Source organism: Rhopalosiphum maidis, chromosome 1 (genome assembly GCF_003676215.2).
Source record: "Rhopalosiphum maidis isolate BTI-1 chromosome 1, ASM367621v3, whole genome shotgun sequence".
NCBI classification, from domain to species: Eukaryota; Metazoa; Arthropoda; class Insecta; order Hemiptera; family Aphididae; genus Rhopalosiphum; species Rhopalosiphum maidis.
In genome coordinates this window covers 69,175,279-69,200,279 of record NC_040877.1, presented here as the reverse complement: position 1 = coordinate 69,200,279, position 25,001 = coordinate 69,175,279, and the positions used below count along the sequence as shown (strand labels likewise).

Here is a 25,001-nt window from a genome sequence, read left to right as displayed (position 1 = left end):
AAAAAATATACAACAAATTTGTCAGTAAGTTATCATTATTATTACATTATTTTAACGTGTGACAAGCCCCATAAACAGTGTAAATCAATATTTACGCGTGACGATTAATAAATTAAATACAAATATCTATACACAAAAAATATTAGACTTGGTATAATATTTACATGCACATTGCATATTACCAATATTATATACATACTCGGAAAGTATTTTATATATAAAATTCTACTTTGAAAGAAATACACTTCGTCAATTATAAAAAACTAAATTATTTTTTTTTTCTAGCCGGGATACAATGATTAATTTAGTAAACAATTAAAAATATTATTTTAATTCATCACGTTTAATTGATTTGAATTTTTTTATTGTTAGTAAATTATTACCAGTATTCTTGTCAACTTTAGTATATATACGAGAGAAATGCATTGTATTCGGAAAATAATTTACAATTATTGCATGTACTTTTGTAAAAAATACTTGGAAAGGTTAAAAAAATTACATTAATCCTACTATTATTTCAGTAGAAGTGCATCCGGTTATAAATCTATAAAACAACTTGATATAATAAAACCAAATTATATAATGCAATAAGAAAAAATGTCATTAGATTAATATCTATTGCAATTTACAACCATGCAGTAAACGCATAAGTAATATCCAGGGACATTTTTAACACTAAGCTTGCGGCTTTTTTCTTTGATTGATCCAAATATACAATTTTCCTGTACAAAATACAAATAATTTCATACACGTATAGACTACCGTTAATACATAATTAATGTATTAATTATGTAATAATTGTAAGGTCTGAGTATAATTTATATAATGATTTTCAATAAGAAATACTAAAATAAAAAATATGGACGTGTCAAATATTATGAGGTACGTGTACTTTTAAGTGACCCGTCCCTCTGTAAACAATGACATTTTTTTAACCTTATAACTTCTAACGTTTTTATCTAAAAAAAATAATAAACTAATTAAGTTGTGTATAATTAATTTTAATGATGTATCAAAAATAAATCAATAATACAAAAAAATTCATACAACAAAAGAATATACATAGATAGCGTAAAATATAATATTGTAATATCATCATAAACTCAATTGTTCATAATATTACCTTATTATAAATATATTATGTATAGTAATTTATTCTTTATACTTTATAAACTCTAATAAAAAGAAAAATAATGTTATATTTTATATTTTTATCGTATTAATATGTATAATCATCAAGAATATTCCGCAATAACTTCATAAATTGTATTTATTTTTAAATTAAATCAACTTAACACTACTATAGTAAAAATATTTTTCAACCCATTCACGTGATAATATAAACAATATAAGCATTATACACGTTTTAACGAATAATATACTGGCATTATTGGTTTAGTATAAACGATAGAACAATGTCTTATGTTTATGTTGTTAGTAAATTCAAAAATGTTGTATACTTGTGTACCAAATTGAACGGCAATAATTTTAGTACCTACCTGAATAGATTAGTTCATCATATATGTTTATATTGTATATAGTGTTAAGTCTAGATTTTATATCGCGTGATATTCGTACGCCAGCAATATATAATAACAAATATTTTTACACTTTAACACTTTCGACTACCTACCTAGTAAGTAGTAAAAGTGTATTCGATATTATATTCATGTACATTAATATAAAAATGTAGAACCACTATAACAGGAGTAAAATGTAGGCAATACGAAGCACTAGAGTAAAAAAGAAAAAAAAACGAAAACGTGCATCGAAAAATGTCTAGGAAAATATCGTTGTCATCGTGCACGTGGTTTTCCGTAAAGACATTTAATTTTAGTACTACACCGCTGTTGTACCACCAGCGCATATGGGCTTTTGAAATATACCTCTCGTAAGAATAAGAAATATTATTTTCGCGTCTGCTTGTTACACGTATAACATACACAGTGTCGAGTGTTCGGAAACATTCTAAAATCTAAAATATGTCGAAAACCGTACAAAACGATGTCAAAGTTACCAGGCACACGATATGTGCATTACGCGCGTACCTATTTATTACAGTGAAACTGCCATATAACGAAGTCGAATAAGCAACAAAAAAAATTCATTATCTGGAGGAATTTGTTAAATAGAATAACGTATTCATTAACAACGAAGGAGGTCATAGTTCTTAAAAATATTTCGTTGAACAAAAAATTTCGTAAAATCGTAAAAGTACGATGTATGGAAGTTTCACTGTATAACGCATAATAATAACACGTCGTCGGTGTGATGGTAAGAAAGCCGACTCTCTGAGAAAAAAGGAACCATCGAAATGGATGAGACCACAATAAATATATAGGACCCACGGCCTCCGTTACAGATGATCATTGGCGTCGGAAACTCGCGGAAACCTCGTGCATATAACCCTTATCGCGGCACGGACACTTACGACGACATAATAATAACGTGTGTATACCTATAGGTACTGTGCGTACAAAATCGTGTCGTTTTTTACGGCGTGCCCACCTGACCCACGACCGAAAGCAAAGCACACCCGCGTACGGAAGGACGGACACACTGCAACCGTAATAACGGTTAGGGGTCGGACCGCAACAGTGCTGCAGGGGTATATATTTATATATGTGTGTGTGTGTGTGTGTGTGTGTGTGTAGTCGGAGGAGAAGTGGTGTGACGCATTGTCAGCGGCGTGGACGAAAGGGGGTGACGAGAGAGGACGTGTGTAATTTCGTCGAAACGACGGAACCCTGCACCGCGGAGTAGGCGGCGGCGGCGGCGGCGGCGGCAGTGGCGTGTTGCATGTTGTGTTATGGAAATAAATAGCTTTCAATCGACGAGCAGAGCACAGTCCGTGTCTACTGGTGGTAGTTGCTCGTATTATATTATTATTATTATTATTATTATTATATACACGACGACGACGATGTGCATATACGTCGATGTGGTGCGGTGAGGGGGGGACGGCGGCGTGCGTGCGAATAGGGGTAGTTGGCGACCGATGCGGCGGCGGTAGCCTTCCCCGTCCCGCAATAACACGACGACCCTCCCCACCCCTTCCAAAATCCACGACTACCCCACCGTGTAAGCTTATATATTATATATATATATATATACATTATTGTGTGTAGGGGTTGCGCGCGCGCGTATTTACGTGTATACTGTATACGTACGTGCGTGCGTGCGTGTGCGCGCGCTTCCGCACCCGTGTGCGAGGGGCGCGCACGACCGTACGCCCGCCCGCCAACGCGGCCACTGCCACCACCACTGCCGTCGCTGCCGCCACCACCGCCACCGCGCAACAGCGGGGCCGCAACAGGCGCCGCCGGTGGTGGCGCGCGGTGCGCGCGCACCCAATAATAATCACCCCCTTCGATAGGGCGACACCCCCGTGGCGTGAACGGGATGGTGGGGCGTGGAGGCGACCGCAGCGTCTGCAACGGCGGCGGTATAAGTGCCGGCCACCAAACATTTCCAAACGCACTCGCGTACCAAACACTTCGTCTAGTCGCTTCGGTGCTCCTCTTCGCGCTATCTCTTTTCTTTTTTTTTCTCTCTCTATCTATCTGTCTGTCTCTCTGTCTCTGCCTGTCTATCTGTCTCTACTACATCATCTCTGTCCGTCTGTCCGTCTGTCTGTCTGTCTGTCTGTCTTCCTATCCACGTTATAGGTTCTAATCTTTTTTTTCCTCAATTCAAAAATTATTTATTCTTTTTTTTTTATTATCATTACTATTTTTATTTATCCTTCCCCGTTGATCCCGCCGAATCGCCGCGATTCGTCCGTATTTAAATCGAGACACGAAAGTGCGATCAGACGTTTTTCGCGGCAGACGACGTTCAACAAACCGCGATATATACATTAAAAATAATTAACCGTACGAGTTAAAACCAGTTCCGCGTGAATATCATACATATTTATCGTTGTCGCCACGTCGAAATTTATTGTTAAGATACCGTCTCCGCGACCGAATAAACAGCCGGCCCTAAGGATCTCGGATGACGGTTGGCCATGCCCCGGTACCTAATGCCCAAGAAGTGGAAGACCGCAGTGGCCAACGAGTGTTCGTGGGACTACGACAGCAAGCGGCCGTCATCGCCGCCGCCGCCGCCACCACCACTGCAGCAGCAAGCAAAACACAGCGGTCCGCAATGGGAACCACCGGTTACCGTGCTCTTGCACCACCATCAGCACCACCACCATCAGCAGCATCACGCGTGGGGACCGTCTAGCCCGCCGGCTGGAGCCACCGCGCCGAGTCCGCCACCGTGTTGCACCGGCACAGCTTTTCATTATCTCACAGGTACATAATTTTGTTCAGCTTTTGCGTTATTAAAATAACTAATATGCATATAATCATAGTGTATAGACGTCAATCCGCAGTGTATAATTCACTGTATTGTACTATATTACTGTCGTTGGTGGTATAACATTATCAATAGGTGGTTACTGGTTAGGTAATTTACGAAATAATAATATCTGACGCCGAAATACGATTAATCAGTGATTTTGTTTAATCCTGTAATTTCTTATCTTATCTACGCGCAATATTAAAAAAATAATAATAATAAGTAAAACCAAACACGCACGAGTCATCCGCATGCTTGGAAATATCTAATTTACGTTAACGACGACAGTCTCACAGTAAATATCTTTTCGTGTACAGTTATTCATAAAGCAAAAAGTAAAATACGTTTTTTAAATTGCTTTTTCAATAATAATTCGTCGTGTATAATATTATAGTATTTTCTATCGTGTAGATGTATAATAATTTAGTATAACGGAAGTCAAAAAATATCGTCTATCGTATTAATAAAAAAAAATTTACTTATTTTTTTCTATTCTAAACCCTTATTTATAATATTAAACTATCCATTTTTTTGTAATGAATATTTCCATAATAAAGTAGGTATATTGAGTTTTGAAAACGTATAAATAATAAACACGATAAATCAAAATGAAAAATAATAAATGAATAATTTAAATAAAAATATAAATAATTGATATTTTCATTCGGATTGATATCTAGTGATATTAAACAAACGTTACATTTTAATTAAAACAAATGATAACGTTAATAAGTCCTAAAAATAAACAAACGTTTTACTCAGTTTTCTTTCAATTATACAAGCTGCTTGTCATTTTATTATTATATATGTTTTTTTTTCTTTCATATAAAAGTATATAATTAATTATAGTTTGAATTTAAAACAATGAATAATGATAAATTAATTACTTCGTCAAATTTGTTTGAATTATGCACGTAATGCTGTTGGTAAAAGAATTTATTTTAGATTTAAGTATATGATTTTTACATTTTTTATTCGTTCGATTTTCATATTATCGAATTGAAAAAATTGATTCCGAAATCGAACTTTATTGCTTAAATTATTTTTTTAATATCTCTTAAAATATCATGTTTTATTACGTAAATTTATTATCAACTCTTTATAAAAAATATATCGTTAGTATCTTATTCACGAATTTAATCTGTAAATAAAATTATGACGGAAACGGTCGAACCGAATAAATGTAGACCATTTTTTTTACCAACGTATACCTCATATTATACTATAAAAAAATATTTTGTTAATGAATGTAAAATCTCGTATATTTTTACCTCGTAATTTTACAGTGTTTCTCTCGTAAAATTAAAAATTAAAAGCATAACGTAAATTAAATTAAATAGACTTCCGATACACGATTTGTCGAAGCTTTATAATAGTTTATACTACCTATGTATGTACGACAAATTGATTTTCAGTTTTTTAAAGCTTTGCCACTATCTCATGTTTCCATATTTTTTTTCTCGCCACTATGCCTGTGTATGTATATATAGAGTACATAATCATACGTATATTTTATATCTATTATTGACAAACCGTTTAGGTTTACAGCGGGTCCCATTTGGCAACAATATAACGACGAAAATAAACCGAATCCCAAACCCTAGCGATACGCATACAGATATGAACTTTCCTCCTCCCCTCTACCTGCGCTTAGCGTGTTGTGGAGGATAACATGAGATATGAGCAAGGCAATCCGTGAACGAACGACGAAGAGGGTACCGATCGTAAAACGGTTTTTGCACCTATAAATCGTGATTCCGTTTCCTGGAGTTTGAAAATAATAATAGTAACAATAACGGTGCACCGAATTTCCCACCTTTTTTTTCGAATATGTATAATATATATATAATAATAGTAATAAACAGCTACCTGTGATCACGCTGATGGTTCATAATACACAATATATGATAAGGATATATTTTTTATTTACCTACCCCTCTCTTGATAAAATAGAAAATACAATAATATGTGGTTTTTTGAATTTTTTTCGTCCTATTTAATAGCACTTTTTTGTGGATTATCCCGAACGAGAAAAAACCACAGCAACTCGCAGTTGTTTACAATTATCAAGGGATCAAAATATAACCACGATAACTTAATTTTCCGTTAACGGGTGGTAATATATATTTATATATATATATTTGAAGTGGACTTTTGACCCATTAAGTTTCGTCCATCGTTCACATCCCACCCACCCCTCCATCGTAATAAATTTGTAATATTTATGTCGAAAAATATCGTTTAAAAGTTACGACACTGTTTTCTAATAACAGTTATTATTATTATTACTATTATGTAACCGACGGCTACATGAAGTTTATGTGACTAAATCGACAAAACTGCCATTACTGTAGGATATTACGATCGTATTATTATTCCGATGTAGTCGATGTATACCTATTACAGAGGTTTATTCTAAAATGATTCATCTAAATAAATAGCGTTTATTTGGATAATTTACATCACTCTAACAAATCTAATTATATTGTGTTATAATTCAGCATCGTGCAGTTTGTATATACACAGCGGCGAAACTTCTACAAATACATTTATAATATTATTTTTCCAATCACGTATACTTTTTAGGTTTTTTTATAACTTTTTATTCGAAAATTAAAAAAAAAAACACAAACTGTTACCACTAACAGTAAATTTAATAATATTTATAGTTAAGTTGAAAAGAAAAAAAATATATTTATCTTATTATTCCTGTAGCCATATGGAACAGTAAAAGTATTCCAGTCCTTCAGCGTAAGAATGAACTAACTCTATAGTATTCAAAATTACAAAATAAAAGTTTTATATAATAGTTGCTATTTTAATAACGATTGCAAACACTTGAAGTGCAGATATATTATAGTGATACGAATATTAATCCTCATCGCGTATCATACTTTGACTAAATCTCTTTCTCTCGTTTATACGTATTCGATAAATATAATGCGATATTTCACTTTCAATTCGCCAACTGCAGTTTGAAACCACACATTTACATAGTATAAATCACACCTTACCACAATTATTTCGGATGATAATAATTTGATAATATATTATTGCAAACGAGTCGATAAAGAAATACGTATATATATATTATATTCTCAGTCAGCATGTATTGCTATTTATCTGTATTGCAACATAATAGTGATACGTTATAGTTACCACAGTACTATACAATGGCATAACAGAGAGATGCTGATCTACAGTGACCATAGATTGTAGTATAGTCTATACCTTTAAGAAAAATAATACATTTTATAATATTACATAACATATAAGGTGCACCTATAATAATTTGCGTCGTGAGAAATTAAGCACATGATCCCGGCGACAGCTAGTGGGTAGCCTAATACTGTTTTTATCGTATTGTTTGTCGATAGCTGATGAAGTCTCTTAATAATTGCAGTATTAATTATATTTGGTATTGGGTATCCCATAACATGGGTACGTATATTCGTTTCGCGGACTGAATACGTATTTACTATTGGCGCTCGCGTTTTTTAACGTTTGTTTCGACAAATTATCGAATGAAAGAGAGAGAGAGAGAGAGAGAGAAAGAAAAACAAAAAATTAAATCGCCGGTAACCCGTTTCGGCGATGACGGGGTGGCCAAACAACGAGCGCGCTCTGATCGCATTAGCTAATGGATTATTTCTTTGCGCCGCGTACACACACGCGGCGGCCGTGGTTGCGAACAATCGGAGCGGAAGAACCGTCGGCAAAATATTTCCCCGAGCAGAAGAGATAACATTGATGCGACTGTACCGTGGCACGCTGTATAATATTATTATAATATAGCCGCAGCGGAGTACGTGCCCACACTAGGCCAGTACTTTACTTGCGTCGGTGTTGGGACGCGGGCGAGGGAGATGGTGTGGGCTATAGTGGGAAATACGTCATTATATTATGCGAATGTCGAACGCCGCGAATCGTGACGGTCCGTTATATATTATATCCAATACCCATATGTACCTACCTAAGTGCATAATAATACTAATATCGTAATAATATTGTAAATGGTACCGCACCGCGAAAAACTCGGCCGTCGACCATATCAGTCAGATGTTTATACATAAATACGTTATAATTATATTTTTCATACGCAAACTCTTCGTTTTGCCAGAGAGTTTTATAAAATAACAATAATGATATATGATTATCCGATCTGCAGTCCATCGTGCAACAGCGGTGTACATAGGCGGTATTTCGCGATTGCTTTTTTATTTTTTCCATTGAGTACGAACCATAACAATCATTATCATCCCGCCGGAGCCGTACAATCAATTTGAGAGCCCCTCGTCACCGACGTCTGCGTCGACGTGACAATGCACGGCAACTCGCATAATATACCTCTACCTACAATAATAACGTTATACTACGGGATATTGAAAATCGGCCACCGGCGAGGGTTGCTCTCTCGCCACGCGAAAACAATACGTCATAATAATATTCGTGACGGCGCGTCCGGTGGGGAGGGGATGATGAGGGGTGCGGGTATTGTTCGAACTGGTTTTTTTTTTCGTCATCATCGCCCGCGTGTCACGGTTCGCATTTTTATCCGCGCGAGGGGAACGCGATTGCAGGGGGTCGAAACGCTTTTACGCGCTTGTTGCACTCTGCAGCTCTCGTCGCGCGCGCGATCAACAGCTGGTCGATCTCGGCACATATAGCTGCTGCCGCTGCCATAGATCGGTGTGTATATATTATGTATATATGTATATATGCACACACGCGCGCATGGCATATAACTGGTTAGGTGTATGTACCTACTGTGGCTGACTCAATACGTATAGGGGCCGCGAACTTTATCGGAGGGGTCGTGAATCCGGAGTAGAGTATAGAGAGTAGAAAAAAAAACACACACACCCGCGAAGGGATGCACCGGGGTGAAGAGGTAGGAACCTATATATAGTTTTATACACTGTAGTCTGTGTGTGTGTGTGTGTGTGTGTGTGTGCATATATAGGGCTCCTGTCGGTAGCACCTGGCACGCGACCACCGGAACAATATGCGCGCGCGCGCGCCCCGACGTCTATGAGTTATTATTTATAATACACACACATAGGTATAATTAAACAATTGCAGCTGGACAACTGGTTCGCGTATAATATAATATATATATATATATATTGTGCGTGCGGTGATGTCGGTGTAACGGGAGCCGTTCTGCCACCGGTCGTCCGCCCCGCGAAGAACGGGAGAGGGCGAGACTCCTCGCCGGCCGGTGCAGCACCGCTATGTTATTATATTATATATATTATAATAGTCGTATGCGAGTGGGCAAAAACCTAGCCGGTCGTCGAAGTAGACGCGTGTAGACTGCTGCTGCTGCTGTTGCAGTTGTTCGCGGGGGGGACACGCGCGTTTACGGTCGCCACGTGCAAAAACACGGTGTTCGTATATAATAAGCCAGCACAGCACCACACCACCCTCCGCGCGCCCGTCGATTTTCCGTACAGAGTTCCAAAGTCCCGTTGACCATGCCAACTGTACGAACACCACCTTGCCTCCAATCGATCCGATCATACGGTAGTTCCGCGGGTACAATTTTAGCGAGGAGGAGGGAGGCCAAAATAATAATGGTACAATAACGTAAAAATAATATAATAAGAACAAAATAAGTTAAATAACTATAAGGGTAGTTAAAGCTTGAACAAGGAGTGTATAGGTCTGCGGTAATTATTCCCAATACTTATGAGTTAAAAGTTCTGGAGAATATAATATAATCATCTACCAGAGTACCAGATACAAATATTAAATCCGCACTATTATACATTCCTCCCGATCAACAAATGATGGCTATCGAGGTCGTGTATACGAGAATTCGATCAAGTAAACCGTATAATAAAATTTGTATATAAACTTTAATATTAATGTTAAATTTATAAAAATCATGCATCTTACCTGACTCACAGCTGTCTATGTATTATATTATTTATTATTATACCATCAAATGCGACCCGTGTACGAACTTTAGCTGGCACGTAGACAAGAAATATATTATTAAAATTATTTTTTTTTTTTACGGTAAACTAAAATCAGATTTTCATTAATTGTCGTTTGACTTTTTTGATTTTGTTTCTACGTGTTTTATATAATATAAACACGTATATTAAACGTTGATTCCCCTTCACCCAAAACTTACTTAACTCTCGGAGTTCAGGCTCTTCAAAATGATTAATTGGTGATCCCTGTCATATACCCACCTATATATACGTGATACGTAACATCAAATCGTGTTCTGACGTAAAAAATATACATAAACGACGCATCGAACGGTAACCATAATAATAATAATATGATGTGTTATATAAATAATATAATATATAAAGTGTTTCTGTCTCCCGCGGCGACGCTTATACTTGTATTTTCATCCCGGAGCTTTGCGCTTCGCAAACAAACACTTGACGCGACCGACGTTTATCGGTCGTGTTTATTCGTAGTTTTTTCTGTGCATATACATACTAGTATACTACATACGTATAATAATATGTATATTCAACGAATCCCGAGAAAACGCGCGACCGTCTTAACATTTCCCGAGTTTCATTCGTATTGAGCAAATTCAAATATTATTCAAATATACTACATACCTAATTATAATAATAATAATTATTATTATTATTTTGTAATAGCAGTGGATGAGTCGATACAATCATTCCGTTGCGATTAAATGTTCTGTGTGTTTACCCGTTTAACGACCCACCACCGTCGTCGTAATTTTGTTTGAAATATTAAATGAATTAAATTAGTTTTACTGGCGTTCATGCCTTTATAGTTGTCACAGAACTCACGCGTGTTTGGCAAAAAGTGTACACAGGACATGTACGAAAACGTTGCAAGTACAAGACTTAACGAATAAAAATAATAATAATAAAAGTTTTATCATATTGAAAACGTTCTACTTCTATATAATGTACGTTGAATCTATTTTCTGCAGTGGCGTCTTATTCAACCGTAATTTTACAACTTGCCTTTTTTTCATCGCAATTCACAGTTCGTTTAACCTTTTATACAATCGACTGATTGACACCGCGTAATACCATCACCACCACCGCCACCTACAGTCTTCACCAACTCTTTAGGGATTTTTCATCGCGGTCGTTTATTCAATTGTGAAAATAAATAAATATTTTTATGTTATTATGTTTAGTGTTTACTGCATATAAGCATTTAAATATATAATATATTATATAATATTTTATTTATTTGTACACTTAACTATTTAACCGAGAGAATTCGAACAAACGATTAGGATCACAGTATATTGATCGACCATGGCTTTTGTATATTTTTGTCGAGTGATGTATATCTCGGGAGGTTATTAGGTACTGCAGCACGTATTAAACAAAAACGCTTCGAACGACAATAATAATATCAGCTTTATATTATGCCAATCTACTTTATACGTTTTCCCCACACGCGCTGCCGTATATATGTACCTACTTACGTGTACCTACGTATACGCTGGTAATACGACATGTAAACACAGCCGCTCTTCCAGGAAAAGAGTCACGGGCCATTTGTACGGGATTATTTGGCTATGACATTTTTACGTTTGCCAAAGGTCACGGGGCCTTACGCTTTATAGTGCCATTTGGAAAGGAACGGTTGCATCGTCGTGTATTATAAAACGTTTTTCTTGGTTGGGCGCGGCGGGCGAGGGCGCGAGAGGGAGAAGAGGCTAAAATAAAAATAAGAAATGGGAAAAATTGTTGTCTGCGTTTAGAGCAATTTAAAAACGAGACATGGACACGCGGAACACAAGAGGGGATGGTTTTTCTCTCGGGCAATCTAGAAAAACAAGATTTGCTCCCGCCGCCGCCACTCTATCCTCAGGGAATTTATACATAAAGTTTTTTTTTCTCTCGTTCTATCCCGTATATTTTTTGCTCCCCTCACCCAACCCATTTTATACCTTAAATAGGTCCCGCGATTCTCCAAGCAAAAACAACGATTTTTCTTTTCCCATTCTCTATCTCTAAACTCCCTGAACGGCCATAATTGAAAGTCTTAGAGGTGATATTGTATACATTATATTTTGAAAACTTTTAAATTTCTTTTATTTCCACGCCTGCCGCTGCCTGCATACTTACAGACTTGCGGACAACACTTGGAACCGATTTCAGTTCCCTTCGAGTTAAAGATCAAATATAATACAATAGTATTATAGTCTTGAAAAAAAAATGTTCATCATTTTTTCCCGGCGTTCGTCTTGGATCATCTGTCCCTTAAGACATAATATTATAAATTCGCGTTGACTATACTCACGCGCGCACACACACACACACTTGTCCTAACTGACTAACTGAGCACAACAGCGTATTTGATTAAAATTCGATTTACCCACTTGATATTTCGCGTGTCTACAGTACCGTAAGTGCAACTTTTAAATAAACGTTGGGCTTGGATACGCAAGATAAATTAATTTTATTATTTTTACAATAATACTATTGACACGCGGACTGTGTCGGAAAATGATTTGTTCTCTCCGCCGCTCGCATTGCATAATATTATCATTCTTATTACCGCATTTAAAAACACGTCTCGTCCATAATAGACTTATAAGCATTGTAAAAATTATTATTGGATATGACATTCTTATCTTTACTAAACATGCACTCTTAGATAAACGTAACAGATAGAAAAAATAGGTTCAGCACTTTCTGAGCTTCACAGTTGTAACTGTTTATTCAGTTGTGTAGTATTACACTCTTGCAGATGATACAAATTCTAACGATACGTTACAATCTGACTGTCCGAACAACGTCAACCACGGACTAAGATATATTATATCTTAGTCCGTGACGTCAACAACAATATTACTGTTTACTATTTTGTAATCGTGTGCGTAATAATGTTATCGTACACGCAGAACCGCGACGGACTAAAAATAAATCATACCGATAAGACGCACTGGGTCGCGGTCGTCGTCTATCGCTAGTCACGTCGCACTCCCGTATTTTCGCATGTGCGTATCGGTCCAAAGAGGCGACTGGAGGACGCGCTTGCGCAATCGAAACGTGCAGACTAAGATTCTAAACTTCTAAAGGCTGAGAAGCGGTCGAGCTTTGAACACGGACGATATCCACAGAAACCGGTGGTTTGCATAATATGGATAGACGGTATGATAATGCGAACGCGCCTGGTGAATTATTTTAAGTTCGTTTCGAATTGTATAAAACGTACAGTCGAGTTTCTCGGCTCGTTTCCGGAACGAGTCTCCACCCTCCCCCCGGCCCCGAATATAAAACCGAATGCGATGTGCATTTTTTCACGACGTTCCCACTAACGTCTCATAAGAATGATGTACCTAGTCGATCCTACTAGGGGACCGATTTGCTATGTACCTAGTTTTAATCTTCGTGGGCCCATCTCCGTCCGCTCCTGTGCGGCGACAATAACAATAATAATTTATCATTACGTTATCGTAACTCGGTGTACGCGTTACACACACAGCCACCAGTAATATTCGCATGTACGCGTTCGAATTCAAATGAAACGACGTGACAGGTATCACACGTGTTGATCTTCCACCTGTTGGCCATATGTTTTTATCCTGTAGACATCGATCCCCGCACGCGCCACACCGGCACCCAGTCGTCGTGCGGCGGCGGCGCCGGTATATCCATCGATGACTGCTGCCGCCGCTGTTTTATATACACAGTCCCCGAGACGTTTTACAATAGATAACGAAACAATAATTAATCTCTGATCCCTTTTCATCGCGATCGAATGATCATAAACTGTTGTTCTCAGACATCGTCGACGTCATTTTACAATATCATATTTTTTTCGTCCGTTCGTTGACGGTAGTACAGTTTCAGTATAGTCATCAAGTGAATACGGATTGCAACACCGTCACCAGTTCTGCCGTATTATGTATTTCTTCAAACCGACTAAAAGAGGTACTCGTATGAGACAATATTAATTATGCGTGTTATTAGATTATAATATTATTATTATTATTATTATTTTATACAATATTTGTGATTGTCTTTCGCGTCGCCCGACGAGTTTTCCGATGCTTTAGCGGTTTAAGTTTCTAACGACGCGTATACGACGTCTTTCTCGAACATAAACTTGTCTACATTATATATCGTCAGATAAGTCTCGGCGAATAATTATAAATCGTTCGATGAACGTCGCCGTTCGCGTTTGATGAAATAATACATTAATTGGAACGCTTAAAACGATTACAAATAATAATAGTAATAATAATAACATTTAATTTTTCTGTTCACGAATAATTATAATTTATTTAATCGCGGAACAATAATTATTACTTGTGAACGGTTTTTTGAATAAAAAAATGAGATTATAGTGTGACTGGAGGAGGGGTACGGGAAAACATCCAAGTCTGCAAACAATCAATTAAAATTAATCAAATTTTCCAAAAGACCCAGAAACAACTGTGCAGTAGGAATATTGAGTTACCGACACAGGTGAGTGGTATATTTAGCACATAAATGAAAGGATTCCCCGTGTAACTATATTATATACCTATATTATTTACATTTTGTAGAAAATATGCAAATTTACATGGGCCGACGACCGTCTTTATATGCCGCAGAATAGCATAAAAAATGTACACAAAAAATAGGTAGTTTTTTATCCAATTTCTTTCAAACGTAAAAAACGTCAACGTATTATGTATTTGTTAAACTTTGTGATAATGATAACGTATCACATGGAATATATACGTGACTCAAAATGATTATGTATATTTCGGTCAAGATTTTATTTTCATATTCTTGCAAATCTTTATATAACTTATACCAAATAAATTGTCATTTGTTTTAATGTTTTATTATCTTTCGTAATTATACAAACCGCGATATTGTAATATTTTTAACGAACAGTAATCATTATTAAACGCGTTTACATAAAAAATTTAAATGAAAAACTGTTTTAATTTAAATTATATCTAAAAAAATGCAAACACCACAAAGTGTTTGATTTAATTTGTATTTTTCCGGTACATATTAAATTATAAACATTAAGAAAAACAGTGTATGAGAATAATGAAAAGAAACAACCGTCTTTGGTTTGACGAGGATATAACAATATTGTATTATTTTGTTTTTCAAAGAAATATAATATATTTTTTTACCGATATTATAAATGGTGCTGGTAGACACAAGTGCTAAAACAAAATAAGAAAAATAATAAATCGTATCATACGAAAGTTCCAAAATCCCAGATACCTCTGTGCTTCATTCCAGATATTAAATTTATAACTACATAACATATTATTTGAAAACGCCAAACGTATAATCTTAATCGAAAAATGTATTATCTTATTAGGATAGAGCTTTACAATTTTTATTTTATAACATTATAATATTATTAGAACTTAGTAAGCATTCGTATTTCGTGTAAGCTGTAGAAACCATAATGACAAGAAAATTTATAAAAAAAATTACGAATAAAGGAGTTTTATGCGTTTGGTTTAATTAATATAATTGTAGACGATTATAATATATCACAATATTATATTGAATTATTATTGATTATTACGGTTTTAATATTTTTACAAATATAATATATAATATAAATTTTAGTGTGAATAATATGTTTTTTTCATCTTTGAAGTCTATATCAAATATACATGAAAGGGTAATCCATTAAAAACATGATATTATATATTATATTTTATTTCTCTTGACGAGTGCAGCCATTATTAGTCTGAATCCATAATCCATTGGATTATTGTAGGTACCTGCAGTGGCTGTAAATAGTGGGTACCACAATAATACAATATTAATAGCAAATATATATATATACAATATATAGTTCAAAACTATAATTATACCTTATACATAATAAAAACTGAAATCGTTAAGCAAACGATTTTATTCGACTCCCTCTGTTCCACACAGATATATTATTATTTATATACACCTACTTGAGACTGTACTCGGCCCGCGCCACAAGTTATACGATAAACGACATTAATAACTAATATAATATGTACTTTGGCATAGAAATTGCGAATGACTTGTTTGGGGAGGGGAAGCGCGTGCAAGTGTGTACCTATAGTCGTATAAGGGTTCGTGGAAAGTTTTTATTGTTTGCCGAACAATCGATATGACTTGTGCATTGATCTTCTTTTTCTCTTTCTTTCTCTCGCCCTCACCCCACCTAAAAACCAAACTCGCTCTCTCGTTGTACGTGTGGGTACATTATTTTTTCACAATAATTTCAAAAACGTGAGCTCTATAATACACGTCAATCCAAAACACTCTACCTAAAAAATAAAAAAACGCTCAAGACGATATCCATTAGGCTAATTTGCCGTGACTGTGGCCCCGCCGACTACTACGAGTATATTATATATATTATAATATGTAATACCCTTAATATATATAAATACGGTCTACCGTCTAGTGTCTACGCAGGAAAACTATCGGTTCCTGTAGTACCTACGTATTATACATGCCGAACCACCGCGACTTTTTATAACCGCACACATACTTAATCGACTGCAGCAGTTTTATCGTATATACGCGAATGTCATGATATAATAATATTAGTACGTGGTCCTCGACACGCCTGCGACTCGACGAATGTATAATATGACCCATAATATCAAACCATTCAAACCTGCACGTTTAATCGTAGTGATAAGTGTAAAAACTATCCCTATAAATCCGCGGTATCGTTACTTATTATAATATGGGATATTATTAATATTATTTAAAACGATGAAAACTTACTCTGCAGCTAGAAATTATAGAACCTAATAGTCCTAATATACTCTTAATATAGCTGAAACGAGAAAAATAATAAAAATAATGCTAATAAATACAGTTTAAGAAGTATTGTCCTTAATACAAATTTATTTTTAAAAATATTGATCAATCACATTGAACAAAATGACGCGTTCTTTTTGTGTAGGTATTTAAAGTTATATTTTTTTTTTTGATATTATTATTTAACAGAGCAACTAATATTATAAACGATATAACATAAATTAAACACAATATTTATAGGGTATTTAATGTTGATATGAAATCCAGTTGACGTTATCCATCCACTTTCGTGAAACAAAACGGATTAAAATTTATTGTACTACGAAGTGTTTAAAGTGGGTTATTTTGCCGGGACTTATTTTTTAAATATTTAAAACCATATTTAATCGTTACGCGTTTGAAAACTACTTCTGAAGGGGTTGTTTAATATTCAACGTTCGTTGCACGAATATTTCTACACTAAAGTAATTAATCAGACATCAATTAATAAATAAAAATAATTTTTTAACGTTTTAACGATGTTAAATTTTAACATAATATATTACTATAATAATATTATATAATACAACGAGTACACATAATTGTCGTGAACAAAAACGTGTTTTTTAATCCCGAGACTATTTCACCATAAGAAATCTCTTGAAGACGTTCATTATTCACGACTTAAAACAACTATTATACTAAACATTTTTATGCTTCGCTCTTTTGTCTCGCCGTTTTTCCCGCCCACGCTTATAATTATTTGTTCTGCGTCGCGTTCTTTATTATTCGTTTGTATTTTCGCGATAGAGTTCACAATGGGTTTACTTTCAGCGTAATGAACACGGACGGCGGAAGATTCCTTTTAAGTCTAATTATACGAATTTACGTCGAACGTTTATATAGATTTGTTCGCATATCGGATGTTGTTATTTCGCGCGTTTGTAAATTTTTTTTTTATTTCTATACGGACCGGACGATAAAACACGGCGTCGAATGGCAGTGCTCAAGTTTTTCGAGCCCCTTGGCAATTTTATTTTGACAGTTTCCTCCGCGTGACACTGCCAAACTATAGGCAAAAACTAAATTTATCATTTGTCGCACATAGTTATCGTTACATTATAAACCATGAAATATTATAATATATGATACCCAAGACCGCGGTATAGCCTTCGGGTGTAAGTCTCAAACTCTACATAAAAATACGCGAGAAAATAAATGTTTGTCTTCTGGTACACCGTCACTGTATTCGCGGTGTATTCCGCGTGTTTATGCGTTACCGTGGTATACCGAGAATTGAAAACATTACTCAACCACTCCGACGTGTCACGTATGACCAAATGGTTATTAAATTTGTTTAGGTCCTTTTAAGACTGTAACTAGTGAAATCGTTGTGCCTAAACGATATTTATTTGCTTTGGTGCGAACAACAACAAGATTCTGAGCCGTTATAACGGAACCGCCGTGATTGCCAAATTTCAATTATAAAGTCTAATAAACCTACTCAAGGCATGCAATATGTTAAACTGTTTACCATTATTAACGTCCATCAGCATCAATACTAGAATCGCTTCATCGTATTGAGAAATCTCCTGAAGTTTAAAAATGTTATTTCTGCACGAAAAAGCATACCTTTTGCGCACGCTCCGAATAAAACTTGTAATAAATATTATATAATATTATCGTCTAATGCGTGTTTATCGCGAGGTACCGGTTAGTGGTTATTAGTTTATTACGATGTTTGGTCACTATTCCCCGACCGCCGAATAATGATCGTAAGTTATAAAACGTTTGTCTTTCTACTTACAGAGTATGCGGGGACCGTTAAGAGCGAATACCAGACGGCCGCCGACGCGCAGTCGGTGGTCGCCGCCATGCCGTCCGCGCGCGAACACCATCACCACCAGCAACAGCCACCGGCGCCGCCGACGCCGGCCACTGCGACACCAGTGCTCACGGTGCTCCAGTATCAGCGGCCGCGGACGTACACCAGCACGGGCGTGGCCCTGTCGCTGCCGCCCAAGAAGAAGGACATTTACCGGCCCTATTCGCTGGACGACCACAAGCCTATAAAGTGGCCGCGGCCCGAGGAGGACATCAGCGCCGCGCAAGCCATACTCGACCTGAGCGCATCCACGCCGGTGGTCGTCTGCCGGCCGCCACCGCCGCCGCCGCCACCGGTGCCTCAACAATTGCAATCACCTCCGCCGCCGCCGCCGCCGCAGCCGCAGCCGGTCACTCAACTCCAACGACCGCCGGCACCAACGCCTCAACAACAACAACAACAACAACAACAACAACTAGTGCCAGTCGTACCGACGGCCGTCAAACAGGAGTCGTCCGAACAACTGCAACAACTGCGCCCGCCGCCGCCGTCCATCCCGTTGTCCGCCGTGACTACGGCCACCAGCAAAACGGTGGCCTACACGTACGAGGCGTTCTTCGTCAGCGACGGCCGCTCGAAACGCAAGTCCTCGGCGGCCGCCGCGGTCGCTGCCGCGTCGGCGTCATCTTCGTCCGCCGCGGCGGCCTCGTCGGCGTCCGGCGAAGAGTGCGCCGTCGATGACAAGTCGTCCGCGAGCGCGGCCGTCGTGATCGGCGCCGACTTTGGCGCCGCGGCTGCCAGCCGCCCGTCCAAGTACACGTGCTCCGAGTGCGGCAAACGGTACGCCACGTCGTCGAACTTGTCCCGGCACAAGCAGACCCACCGGAGCCTGGACTCGCAGTCTGCCAAGCGGTGCAACGTGTGCGGCAAGCCGTACGTCAGCATGCCCGCGCTGGCCATGCACCAGCTCACGCACAAGCTGACGCACGCGTGCGGTGTGTGCGGCAAGATGTTCAGCCGGCCGTGGCTGCTGCAGGGCCACCTCAGGTCGCACACCGGCGAGAAGCCGTACGGTTGCGCGCACTGCGGCAAAGCGTTCGCCGACCGTTCCAACCTGCGCGCCCACATGCAGACCCACTCGGGCGACAAGAACTTTGCGTGCCCGCGGTGCTTCAAGTCGTTCGCCCTAAAGTCGTACCTGAACAAGCACCTGGAGTCGGCCTGCCTGCCCGTCGCCACCGCAGTGCCGGCCGTCACCGCGCCCGAATCGCCCTCGTCGCTTTCGTCGTCGTCGTCGGCGTCGTCACTCTCTTCGTCGTCGTCGTCGTCGTCGTCGTCGTCTACGTCGTCGGCGTCGTCTACGTCTTCGTCGTCGTCGTCGTCGTCGTCGTCGTCATCGTCGTCGTCGTCGTCGGCCTCGGCCTCGGCCGCCGCACTGTCACCATCGCACCAACACCACTCGCCTGCACACTTACATCTTCTCCAACAGCAGCCACACCATCAGCATCACACGACTACCGCCGAAATCACCAACCTCAACTTGTTGCGTCCAACGGTACTGCACACCGCCTAAACCGGCGCGCATGCGTGTCCAATATTTTCTGGTCATTATTATAATTTTTTTTTTTTATACTATTTTATATTATTATATATTTTCATGTCTTTCTTATTATCATATTCTGGTCGTACGTTATAGTCAATTTTTTCGGAAATCTTTAAAATCTAGTTCATTTTATTATTAAACGATTAGAGGTGGGTATTTTTTTATTATTTTCACATTTAAACACTAGTCACGAGTTTCTAGTCAATTTCTATTCCGCAAATAGTATTTATATGTTTATATTTTATGTATATTTTTTTTATATTATTATTTATACCGACATTTCAACACATAAATATTCTATCGGTTTAAGTTTTACATTTCTTTTCTTTGCTTTTATTTTTTCATTCGCGAAAAGGGGCGTGCAATAGCGTGTTTTGTTTTGTTTCGGCGTTACAAGTCAATTTTTATTTGAATATATTATTACTATTATTACTATTACTATTTTATCTGTTTATTTTTAATCATATCATGTTTGAATTTTTTCATCAAACGGACATTATATTTGCATGAAATCTCACATTATTATTATAGCCTCTAAATAGTCTAGAAGTTAAATACAAATGTGCGGTTGGTTCCTAACCTTGCACAACCCTGTGTATAGTAAATAGTAATATTTGCCAGTGGTTGATTAATGCGTTTATACATTATACATATTATTATTTATAAGCAACGTGTATTATTTAAACACGTTGAAGCTGGTTTTTTTTTTTTTTTTTTTTAACATATATTATATTGTATTATAATTTTAATTCTTTTTAATTTTAATTGGATGTATACACGCGTATATGTCAGAGTGTGTGGTCTAGTCATTTAGATTAAGTAGAGCTACTGCGAGAGTGGTATAAACTATACTAAAAATATATAAGAGAATGCGATCTCAAAAATTAAAAAAAATTTAAAAAAAAATATTGAATGTTAAAAAAATAACGTAATTAATTATGTTATATTATATTAATTAAATAATGTATTTTGTAAATAAAACTTAATAGACACTAAGAAGTTTTTCATATAGTTAAATAAATTATAATTAAAAGACTAAAATAAATTGTGGTAATTATGTGGTCATAATATCAATATGATATAGTCGATGATGGGTAAACTCCTAGTAAATATTGCATTTACCCGTGTTTTTGTTCAAAGCCCAACATTTGAGATTAGATGGAAGAGATTAGAGTACAAAAACTGAGACACCAAAAATTGTTTTTTGTAGATTAAAATATTAATTATGTTACATAATATAGATTTAAGAAAATTTTAATATAGTGAAAAAGCAATAACGTAACCAACTCGTCTGCTCAATAATGTAATAAAATTAGGAACAAAAAGAAAAAATGTAAGAACAAAAAAAAAAGAAAAAATAATTATTAAAATATATTTCTTTTCGAATTTCAAATATTATTATTACTATATATTACAAATATTTATATTAGATGTACGTTTTCTCTACACGTTAATAAACACTATGATAAAATTTATTTGTTTTTGTTTTCTTCTCTTTCTATAATGTCTCGGTGTATATATTATTATAAATATATATATATATGTGTGTGTGAATGTAACATATATATCATAATAATAAAAACCTTTGTAAACTTTATATTTTTCGTCCAAAAACCTTGGACTCTCGTGTAAGATGTTTAACGATGATATACTTTTAAGGAAACTCATACATTTAAGTACGTATTCGAAAAGCAATAAAATTGTAGAGGGAGAAACGGGAGCGTGAACGTTAACGCCTTCCGGGAGCCTCTTGTAGAGCGTAGAGCAATAATTTTGTGAAACCTATAGCAATATATTATATCATAATATATTATTGTGTATTTTACATTTGTATTCATTTATTTATTTATATTATTATTTTCATTTCGATTTTTATTTAGAGTTGGGCGGAGGTAGTAGGTACCTATTATAATATAATATAGCATTACTGTTCGGAAGTGAATATTATTAGAACGACCTGGCGCCGCGTCCTTGATTTTGTTTATATTTGAATTTTTAAAATTTATTGAAACTATTTTTTTTGTACATTTTTTTATTATTATTAAAATTATATGTCAACATATTATATATAGGTATATATAATACGTATATACATACGCGTGGCAGTAGATGCAATTATAGTATTATTATTGTAACACTGCAGCAGCGCATTGTAGTAGGTGGGTATAATAATAATGATGATATTTTTAGATGCCGTTTTTCAATGATCTAAAATAAATATTGTTTAAAAACACACATAGTGGCCTTGAAAAATTCGTTTTTACGACGATAACGTACCCGAAAATATATATACATTATATATAGAGAGTGAAAAAGAGAATCATTTTTGGACGTTTTTAATGTGAGACCAGAAGAGGCATAAAATCCAGCACCCATAGAGGGTAAATTTTTAACATAAACACTTACTATATCAATGTAATTATAACTGTCCATTCACGATATCATCGTCGATATTCGGACGCGTATAACCCGTCCAATTAATGAATAATGTTACGATTTGAAAAAAAAAACAGTTCGAAAACTACCAATATTATATTGAAAATAATTATTATTTTTTTCAATAAAATAGAGTTTAAAGACCACTTTTTTCATATTTTAACAGTTCCCGAGTATTAAGATGAACTGTAAGAGTTATAATAACAATAATATAATAATATGTGTTAATATGTGTTAAAAGTGTTATTACTTATTACGATACTACAGCGGTGCCTCCGTTCGTCTATGCTGACAACGTTTTGCTGGTGACAATGTATTATTATAATAATATATGTACGCAATGTACTCAGTAATTTTTTTTAATGTTTTTTTTTTTCATTGTGACCGCGATTTTTGGGTTTACGATATAATATGACGTGATTGAAAATTGTAAGGCCGTGGAGTCCGACCACGTACGATTGTGTCGTAAATTGACCGAGCAAAAATATTTATATAATATTATATTATAGGCGTTAATAAGTCGTTCATTTTTTTGTTTTTTTGTCAAATGGGTAGTCCAACTTAGAATATACAAAAATATAAATTAAAAAACTTTGAAATTGTTATAAACTCACGATTGAATATATTAAGCTTCGAAAAAAAATAATAAAATTCATTAGCCGAATATAATATTATATATAAGATCGAAACGCAGTAGTTTTGCTCAATAATTATTATTATTATTATTATTATTATTATTATTATTACGTATGTGTAGAGTTTGTATGACGAAAATATTTTAAACAGATATATTATATTATAATTGTCCGTGTCGTATTTGTTTGGAGAAAATTATAAATTATTATTGTAATAGATTTAATGATGAAATAACAGTTAATTTATTTATTTGTTTAGTAATTATATTATTATTATTATATTATATTAAAATTAGTGGCAGCGAACATTTTTCGCATACCTATATTTTATTTCGTAGTGTTACGTTCTCAACAATATATAATATTCTTATTATTATTGTATATTTTCATAAATAAAATTATTAAATAGTTGAAAAAAAGAAAGTCGGTGTTCAATCATTTTCTGCCCTCGTGTATAAACTAGCTACTATTACCTATCGAACGATGGCAATGCTTATTTTTTCAGGTTTTCGATCCATAATAAATAATTAATATTTTAATACGCGAGGCCGTGTATTCGTGTGACGATTATACAGTAAATACTGTGCGTGTCACAATCTATATTATATCATTAACGCGAATGACCGTAAACAGTGACCGCGGTCTTACCTGTGGCCTGTGGGCTACGACCACGGTATGAATACAACTGGATCACGGTTTTTGCGGTTTTTGAAAGCCACCGCCGAACGCCAGCAACTGCAGTCATCAGTACGGCGACAGATCCCAGTCGGAATTTTAATATTATATTTCTTCGCGTTTCAACAAGTTTTTCTTCGCCGGGACTGCAGCAATCGGGTTTCTAAGTAAATACCCGTATTATGCCTACGAACCTATATAATCATTAGGCGTTTCGCGTGCGTTTTAAAAATCGTTTTTTAATATGTATATAATATCATATAGATCGCACGTTATTGCGCATTATAAATCACACCGAAAAGCGTACGAAATGTGTATATATAAGTTGGGCGGCGCAGCTATAGGTCACACACAGACGACGTACCACAGCAGTAGTAGGTAATATATTATATTATAATATACAGTGTGTAAGTGTGAGTGTGTGTCCTCCGCGTTTATGCGCTACAATAATAATAATAATAACAATAATAGAATTTGATCGCACTAACGCGACGTTATAAGACTCATACATATTATTATATACCGCCGTCGTATTACAGATATATGCGTAGTGCGTACAATGTATATTATAACGTTCGCGTGCATTTTCCGGGGCGGAAACCTGCAACTGCCGCAATGGGGAAGAAAAAAAAATAAAACTTGTAGAGTCAGCTTTATACATTATACGAGAACGATATATACGACGCCTGTGGGGGGAAGCGAGGTGAGCCGCGGGCCGGCGGTTATTTGCGTTGATGGCGGACCAAGGG

At 36.2% G+C, this 25,001-nt stretch overlaps 1 protein-coding gene across 1 annotated transcript; it reads left to right on the top strand.

Moving 5' to 3' along the window:
- The first annotated feature begins 3,483 nt into the window (after window positions 1-3,483).
- On the top strand, window positions 3,484-23,760 carry LOC113559709 (zinc finger protein 628-like). The gene is made up of 2 exons (XM_026965456.1): window positions 3,484-4,301; window positions 18,888-23,760. Exons 1-2 carry the CDS (start codon window positions 4,010-4,012, stop codon window positions 20,474-20,476), a joined length of 1,881 nt encoding a protein of 626 aa, XP_026821257.1. The 5' UTR covers window positions 3,484-4,009; the 3' UTR covers window positions 20,477-23,760.
- Window positions 23,761-25,001: the final 1,241 nt, after the last annotated feature.

Coding starts and splice junctions, on each gene's coding strand:
- LOC113559709 (XM_026965456.1), top strand. CDS start 4,010: ATGCCCCGGTACCTAATGCCCAAGAAGTGGAAGACCGCAGTGGCCAAC. Junction 4,302..18,887: donor AGCTTTTCATTATCTCACAG/GTACATAATTTT, acceptor TTCTACTTACAG/AGTATGCGGGGACCGTTAAG.